The sequence below is a fragment of the Lepeophtheirus salmonis genome, chromosome 3, assembly GCF_016086655.4.
Source record: "Lepeophtheirus salmonis chromosome 3, UVic_Lsal_1.4, whole genome shotgun sequence".
NCBI classification, from domain to species: Eukaryota; Metazoa; Arthropoda; class Copepoda; order Siphonostomatoida; family Caligidae; genus Lepeophtheirus; species Lepeophtheirus salmonis.
In genome coordinates, this window is record NC_052133.2 from 49,815,197 (window position 1) to 49,824,433 (window position 9,237).

At 31.9% G+C, this 9,237-nt stretch overlaps 1 protein-coding gene across 2 annotated transcripts; it reads right to left on the reverse strand.

Annotated features, from left to right (window-relative positions):
* Positions 1 to 4,191: 4,191 nt before the first annotated feature.
* Positions 4,192 to 7,804, reverse strand: LOC121115306 (uncharacterized). Of its 2 annotated transcripts, none has more exons than XM_040709528.2 (2): positions 7,492 to 7,804; positions 4,192 to 7,422 (listed from the first exon to the last, which is right to left on the reverse strand). In XM_040709528.2, exon 2 carries the CDS (start codon positions 7,113 to 7,115, stop codon positions 5,700 to 5,702), a length of 1,416 nt encoding a protein of 471 aa, XP_040565462.1. In that variant the 5' UTR covers positions 7,116 to 7,422; positions 7,492 to 7,804; the 3' UTR covers positions 4,192 to 5,699. The 2 variants fall into 2 exon arrangements, with proteins under 2 accessions (XP_040565462.1, XP_040565463.1); XM_040709529.2 differs by having other exon boundaries at positions 4,192 to 7,445; positions 7,492 to 7,794.
* Between the last annotated feature and the right edge of the window lie 1,433 nt (positions 7,805 to 9,237).

The following is a 9,237-nucleotide window of genomic DNA, read 5'->3' on the forward strand; positions in this document are numbered from 1 at the left end:
CTACAAGAAAGGAAAAAAGAATGAAAATTATTATTTATGAATAAAAATTCATCCCGTTTACTTATCAGATCAATTATATCGATATGATAATCAGATATTTTAATATGATGCATCTAAAAGCTCTTCATACTTTATAATTACTCATCAAGTAATATAACAATTTTGATGGGGCACCCGTTACATATAATTTCTAATTATGACGAGCCCGGAAAGAGTCGCTTCAATCCCAGCATACTACAATTGTAATATCTTTGTTATATTTTAATATTTTTGATATATTAATAAAAAAACACCTCATTTTAATCATAATTAATTTAGTTATTTACAACTAATTAAATCTAATTATCATATAAATTATTTATAATTATATTTTTTAAGAGAGCGCTTTTTATTTTACCGCTAACCATGAGTTTCGTGATGGAATGAGTCTTTTTAGTTATGACATGGGTTAGTTTAAGTAATTTTATTCAAGAAATCGGGCAATCAAAAGTAGATCATAATTAATTACTGAATTATAAATTATGAAATAAATAATAATAATATTATGTGTGACGAATCGTAAGCAGAATATTATTTAATTTATAGTCATTGTAAGCTGATTGGCTCAATTATGATTTAACAATTAATATTATTAGGTTTTGCATTGAATTATTTGATATTTAAACATGAAAAATTAATTAAATGTCAATTTGAACATTAATTTTACATGAATACAATTAATTTACTCATTTGATGTGATGTTCTTACTTGTTTATTTAATCCTCGTAGTTCTCGCTCTTTCATTAAATTAGACACAATTTTTTTATTTTAGAGGGATATTAATTTGGAGTCCTACGATAAAGTGCTAGTTGTGCTGTACTCAATGATTAATACATTTAAAACACAATTGGGTGATCATCATTTTCAATCGGGCTATAAAAATATGCGCTATCAAATTGGCTAATTGAGATTTTAATAGTCATCCTCACTAATTTTGTTGTCTATTGCTCGTATTTGTTTAAGAATGCAATTGCCAATAGATAAACTACAATTCGTAAGTTTTTTATTTGATTTTATAGATATGATAAATGAATTCATTCGATTTACTTCTGCTTCGTCTTTCATCCTTTTATTTCAACAAATTAATTGACAAACAAATAAGTAATTACCAGTGGCGTCACTAGACCCTTTTTGGGAGGGCTCAAGTCCCCCCCCCCCCTAAAAAAAAGTTTATTAAGCACCTTATTTTTTTTCTTGTTGTACAAGATGCGATTTTGTAAAGGTTGCAACCAAAAAATAAGATAAATTATTTTAAATGAAGGATTTACAATACTTTGGATAAGGATAATGTAATTATTGAATATTCCATGGATGATCGATAATGGTGTAATTTTTGACTATTTTAATGAAAATTACTAAAATATAAGTATTATATGATACATAATAAAGTTCAATTGCCCACAGATATATTAATTATAATTACATAGTCACTAATGTTGAGACTCGGTCCAGCACCGATTTTTTTTTTCGGTTCGGTCTTATTTTATTTTTTCTAGACCGATTTTTGGGTACAGACCGTGGGCTGATTTTTTTCGGTCTCACTTTGTAAACCTATTTTGATTTGGTCTCATATATTATGTGAGACCATTCTTTTTTTCTAGATCAACTGTCATTCAATTTTTTTCAAAAAAATCTCAAAATTACCCTATACGTTATAGATAGAACAAATACTGTATACATAGAAGAGACGGCAGGATCAAAATTAATCCGAGACATCTCTGTTTAAACTTTTTATAACGTCATTGTACTTGAAATGTTATGTTATAAACAATTTATTTGTAAAATCAATCTAGACCGATTTTTTTGTTACCGAACTAGACCAAATTTTTTTATGAGACCGGTCCAGACCGAGTTTTTTTTGTTGACAGAACTAATTCTAATATAACGGTCTCAAACCGGTATAGGATTTCCAGACCGAACCCCAACACTAATAATCAGCATGAAATTTTAATAGGTCAAAATGAAAATTAATATAAGGTAATTATAAAGACCAATATTGCAATTAAATAATGTATTTATCACAAATAAATAGCAACTTGTACAATTTTCAAATTGTTGATAACTTTTTGGGCTAAGCTCCCCAAATGATGAAATCATCAAGTGCACATGACCAGCACGGAATATATTTACAAGTGGGGCAAATTATATAATGATGGCGTTATCAAGGGTACCTGGAAGATTTGATGGGGCCGTGACTAGGATTTTTCTCTGTTGACAATTTTGACAAAATGTTTTTTTTTATAAATACCCAATTTGAGAAAAAAACTTTTTTTTAATTTTTGGAGTAATATGAATTAATAACCTTTTTCATAAAAAAATGAATAAATTCTCTAGAATTTTGATAATGAAAAATTATTTAGGCAAGACGGATTTTTTTTATTGATATTACTATAAAAATTCTTCAAAATTGGGGGAGCAATGGGCTCTGGGCATTCCTTGTCAAGTGCACATACCCTTAAGCCGATTTTGATAATTTTTAGTCATGGTGTCTATCCGAATAAATAAACAACATGTGTGAAATTTTAGGTTTGTGGAGGTGCAAGGGCCCATTTTGGAGCCCTAAAAGTTTGGCCCCTTCGAAAGACCTTTGAACTTGAGTAAGCCATAACTCCATTTGGAACAGATAAATTTCATTTTTGTTTGCATTCAAATACTTTCATGAGTAAGTGAAAGGAACAATAACACATATGACATAATTAAATATTTTTCTAAATAGAAGGACGGAATTTACTATCATGGTGATTAGGACCTTTTCCAGTTATAGGCCTGAATGAAGATGATCCCATTGAGATCACAGTTTATTTTTTTTCACAAATATAAAATATAAGTTGGTTAAAGTTCTTACAAAAAAATGGCGAAATCGATTTTGAAGCTTGGCTGGGGTAGCATTTTATATATTTTGCAATTTTCATTGTATTTTTTACATATATACCATTTTGTATTAAATATGAGTTATAACTCTTAATCTTGAATTGATTTAATTTAAAAAAAATGAAATCAGTCAGTTCTAAATTGATTTATGACTTACTCAAGTTCGAAGGGAGCCAAACTTTGAGGGACTCCCAAGCTCAAAAATTTCCTTGTACACTTGAAATGGAATGCACCCCCCTCCCTTTCCTATGGTTTCTTTTGCCACTGGTGGAAATCCATTGACAGTTTTAGGGTGTGGAGGTATTGGATCCGACTCCTCTCTTAATTATGAAATATATATTATATATTTTTATAAAATGCTGATTCATAAAATAAAAAAATGGTTATTATTCTGTTTCCTTAAAAAAAAGTCGTTTGAAAAAAATATATATTTTCCAAAAAAAAAACAAGAAAAAACCAAATAATTGCAGCCATATTTTTTTTTTACGAAAACAATAATTTCACTTTGAACATTAAAAAAGGCACACATTTTATCTTGTAAGAATATACAAGGATTCGAAATTTCTTTACAAAAATAAATCGAAATTAAATTCAGATTTAAAAGAAAGAAAAGGGCACAATTATCTTTGGCGTAGGGTCCACTCACGGTAAAACCGGCCATGTGCACACCCCATTTTCTCTACTTATATCATTTAAAAAAATGAATTTTCACGTATCATCACGATATTATCTTTAAGGGCATTATTTCATCAGGATTAACGTCTTATGACACCCACTAGGTGAGTGTTTCCCAAAATTTTTTGAATTAAATATGTGCCTAAACAATGTGCGACACTTATACCACTCATTCAGAGATGAAAAAAAAATTAATTTTTCTAAAATTATTAAATATTTTTTGCATTATTTCAATGCTTTATAAAAAGTGTTAGAATGATTTATGTTTAAGCCAAGTATACCCCCCTTCTATTTAATAGCTTGTTACCAACGAAAATCCAACTTCATAATTCCCTTCTCGAAGAAACCCTTGTCCCAATTGGCAAAAAACTCTGACAACCAATTTTCACAGAGGTCTATTGACGTGCCAAATGTGTACCCCAAAGCGCATCGGCCATAGACAGGAACAGGGGTATTCACTTAGAGCCAGGTCCGCACTGTAGGGTGTATCCATAAGTGTTGTTTCTTGACGAGGTTGAAGAGGCACAAACTATTAAATAAAGGAATCCAGGACGACCGAGAGAAATGAGGAGAGAAGAGACATGGAGGAATAAGGCAATGATGTAATTTAATAGGAACACGTATATATTCTTATTAATACATAATCATTACTACTCAGACAAACATATACAATACACGGCTATTTATAAGAATAATAATGAGGGTAGTACTTTATACATATATTAAATTAAATAATAAGTCACGAATACATAACAATAGGAACTTCCCATCCGATCTTCTGGCGCGTCATCAAAGATTTGTGCGGCCTGGCGTTGTTTTGATGAAACACGATTCCTCTCCTATTTGAGTTTCTTTTTGTATTCAGTCTTCTGCATATGGCTCTAAACAGTTTGCTGATCGATGATCATCTCTTGGACAATGATACGACTGCTAACATGAGGGTGTATCTCGATATTTTCCATGATTTTATGAACATTTTAGACGACAGTCCTACCAGTGCGTGCCGCAACATTTACCTCGACTACACCAGAATGAAAATCGCTCAAACCACTGTTGTGCAATACGAACCGATAGAGTATTGGCCCCGAATACATTGCAAATTTTCTTGGTGGCTTTCAACGTGTTTTCCCCTTTCAGGTAGTAAAAATATTAAGTATGGGGGGGGGGGAAAATCCTTTGAACCTCCATACTCGACTCACGATCATTCACGACTGAACCGGCCAAGGCCAAAACTGTACAAAAAGAGTTTGTAGTATACCCACGTACCTATACAACGCATTATCGTATAATCAGATGTGAAATATTATGAGGAAGATATATTGAGTTAAAAAAAGGCAGAGAATACGAAATTACTTTTCCAAGATACCTAATATTTTATAATCAATTGGCGTAGTTGCGAAAGGAGAGGACAAATACCCCCCTTTTGTTACCCAAAAATGAACCCCCTACAATTTAAGAATGATATTAACGATGTTCCATAAGAAAATCCACCTTCAATTCCATGAATTGATTTTTTCAGTGATTAACAATGATTTAAAATATCTATGTTATGTACATAGTACATACTCAGTGAACATTTATTTTTTATAATAAATAGCCTAGCTACATATATCATACATGCAGATAGAGACTCGGACATGAGCTAGCGTGCTTGCTCAGCGTTTTTACAGCTAATTAGCAGCGTCATTGTGCCATGACTCTCATTTGTATTTTTGTTATATTATCTTCGGGATTCATTTGTTACTTGTTAGCATACAACTCAGTCTTGTAACACTAGCAAGTATCAAAGATTACTAGAAGAAGGACTTGAGACAAAATTGGGTTAGTTGTTGACTGTAGTCCTTTAACTTAATTGCTCATTATTATTTATGAGTGACTTTAATTAAGTGAAATACTAACAAATCAATGTAGGAAAAAGAATAAATTAATTAAATTTCAGGACTGCAGTCAACAAAAGTCTCAATGACGTCGCCAGATCTTCTCTCTAGTAGTCATTGATACATATTAATCAACTACTTTTCAAAAGCTCGGCATAATTTAGCCTAGCTATATCCAGGGCCTTACAATTTTCACATAGCTTCATTTTTTTTTAAATTTTAATTACAGTTATTCAGTTATCTGTTATTACACCTAATAAAAATCAACTGTTCAAATCTTGCATCGGTAAGTTGACATCTTTCAACCCTAAATATATTTCCAGCGACGCTAAATAGTCTTTCAACAGGGGCTGATGAAGACGGGATTCCCAAGAACTCCTTTGCAAGTTTGGAAAGTAGAGGATATTTTTTGGAGTTACTTCTCCAAAACTCAGCAGGATTCTCATTCATTTCAAGTGTAACTGATTCAAGGTAGTCTTTAACCTCTTTATTGGCCATGTGATTCCTCCCAGGGACATAATCTTCTTCCTTTTCATCGATCATAAAGCTAAACAATGTTTTCTTTTTCTTCACTGGAGGTTGCTTAATACTAAAAGACTGTGGGGGTGTCGAAGAAAATGATTGCGAATCATCAACATTTGATACTGCTTTTTTTAGAAGATTATTAAATTTATTTTTCTCATCATCGGATGAGCACCACTTAGTTTTAAATCTCGGATCTAATAAGGCTGCAAGAAGGTATGCTTCTGACTCTTCATAATAAGACATTCGTTTTACAAGGGATTGTTTAAGATTCGATATGACAGAAGAGTTGTATTTAGATATTTTATTGTTAATATGATGAGTCAAGCCTTTAATACAAGGTAAAATATACCCAGCAGATGGACCCTTGCTGAGCTGCACTGCGTCAGTTGCTTCTTCAAAAGGAGATAAAATGTCAAGTAGATCATTCAGTGCAAGACGTTCGTAGGAAGTAAGCTTAGAAACTCCTTGCAAAGAAGACAATTTATCGTCCGAAATAGAGAGGACCGATCTAATCATCTTAAGCCATTTCGTTATATTATCAGATTGAGGTCGCTGTTTTTCATCTTTCAGCAAATCAGGACCAATTATTGTAGACTTCTTAATCGATGCAACTAGCTCAAAACATTTTTTCAATGCTATTCCACTTACATCTAAACCATTTTTTGACAACCCGTCTTTGACAACTAGCTGTAACGTGTGAGCAAAGCAAACATGTTGGGGAAATGGGATATCGGCAATGTTATTGCCCATTTCCACATTAATGTCAAATTCTTCCATATAATATTCTTCTTCCGTGTCACAGTCATAATTAAATAAACCGTTGTCTTCGTCATCAAAATCAGCAAGACGAATCTCCCGAAATGCCTTTTTCATATTGAGGGCACTATCTGTAATTATATACTTCACCTTGTGGCCAATATCAAAATCTGATACAGTCTCCTCATACCACAAAGTTATATTCTCTGAAATATGGGGACCTATAACGCGTTTGCACCTTAGCATAACAGATTCAAGAGTCCATTGGCTGGAAATATAATGAGCTGTCAATCCCAAAAATGATTGTATTTGACGATTCGACCATATATCAATGGTCAAACAAAGAGAATCCGTATCTCTTAATTTGATCATAACTCCATTTTTAATTTTTTCATATTTATTTTTCAAAAGTGTTGTGGAGAGATGCTTTCGACTTGGAAGAACATACTGTGGATCCAAAGTACTAACAAAGCTTTGGAAGTTAGTGCTTTCCACAATAGATAGAGGAATTACATCATGTGTAAGGAAATCAACAAGTTTTTCTGTCGCCTTGTTTTGAATAGGGCTCTTTGAGTCGTATTTCTTTCGTGGTTGTGAGGGGTTTAATGTTAAGGGTGCGACTTGATTTTTTTGGATCTTTTTCCTGAGTGCTCCTCACGAAACCTGCATGTACTTTTCTCTGTCAATGGAATGTGATTATAACTATTAGTTACTTAATAGTATTATGTATATCAGTTTGTCTACTTACCAAATGCTTCCACCAATTAGTGGTAACTAATCTTGAGCCCGAAATCTCTTTATCACAATACTTGCACTTAACTTTAAATGTACCAGATGGTAAAATACAAGGTGTTTTATAAAAGCTTAAAACTTTAGGAACTTTAGTCGGAGGACTCTCCGCCATTTTGGGTCGACTTAAGGTGGATTTACACCTTGCTGTTTTATTTGCGATTTTAGTTATTATTTTTTAAAGGTCTCTTTAAGACAGAAACAGCTTTAGAATTAGACAGAGATCCTTTAATAATAACCTAACCTAACATTTTTCTTTTCTATGACGTCATAAAAAAGAAAGAAAAATCCGAAGGTAAACAAAGCGGATTATTTTGTTATTCTTTTTAAGTATAAATTAAATATTAAATGAGGACAAAGTACTTAAGGGCACTTAAGTACAATTACCCTCACCTCTGCAGTAACAGTTAGTGAGGTACAAATGGGATTCCTTTGAGCCTCAGTGAATTTTGAGAAACTATGTTAAAACGACTCTGATTTATTATCGTAATAAAATAGACGTATTATTATTATTTTTGTATTATAAAAGTTCAGATTTATACGATATATTTTGTTGTCATCTGTCGATTTTTCGGCTTCTTTTCTTCTAATCCATATTTTGAACGTTGACTGGTAGAATTAGATTAAGCTGCTTTTAAGCTGTTAACAGTTCTCAATAATTATTGAATAATAATTTCATAGTTGGTAGGAATGGGCCATCTACCAAATGATTTTGGGCCTTTTTTTGGTTGCATGAATCATGAAACCTGATCCAACAAACCTCAACGTTGTCGATTTTGGCCATTTTGGGGCCCTAAACAACCAAGTTTTATAATCAGTGATGAAAATCCATTTTATTTTTTACCTGGTCCATTTTTTTGGAATTGGTAGTCTGAATAATAAAATTTATTTTCCTTAGCAGTTGTCATTATTATTTAATTCCCGAGTAATGAACATTTTTTCCTAAATAGATTCAATTATATTCAAAACCTGATTGAACATTCGTGTGTAATCATAAAAGACGTATCCCTGAGGATTTGTTGGGGGAGTTATAATTCTAAGTCCCTTGTTGGGCTCCGAGTATAATTGATGATCGACATAGGAGTAATTCTAGCAAATGTCCTAGTTTATTTCTTTGTCCCCTCGTCACAGCTGATTGTGGCTGATCTAATGAAATGTCATGGGTATAATTCTTCCTTTCCACCAAAAACAATTTTCAAATTGTCAGGGTGTCCATATAGATTTTCGGTTTCTTTTTTTAACATGACTATTCTACACTGGATTTTCATCATTATTTATAATAATAAAAACCCTTTTTTACTAATATTAAGGATGATAGCGAACATTTAGATGTCAAAATGGTATTAACAAATAAAAGGACTTAAACCTTACTATCTATCAAAAAAATATTCCTCTATTGCCTAGTTTGATTATATATCTGAGCCTAAAATGTCTATAAAACATGTTATTACAAACTTATGGAATTTTATTTTCATATTTAGATAATGATAAAAATCCGGTGTATTTTTCAGCTGGTGCGTTTTTTTTGTTGTTTTTTTTAATTGGTAATCTGAAGAATGAATTTTCTTTTCTTTAGAAGTTGTCATTATTATTTAATTTCTGAGTTGTGAACTTCCTTTCCTACTAAATTCAATTATAATCAAAACCTGATTGAAAATTCGTGTGTGCTCATAAAAGACGGTGAGTAACCCTGATGATTTGTTAC

Bases quoted from the DNA above. Each gene is read 5' to 3' on its own strand.
- LOC121115306 (XM_040709528.2), bottom strand. From the start codon at position 7,115: ATGATCAAATTAAGAGATACGGATTCTCTTTGTTTGACCATTGATATA.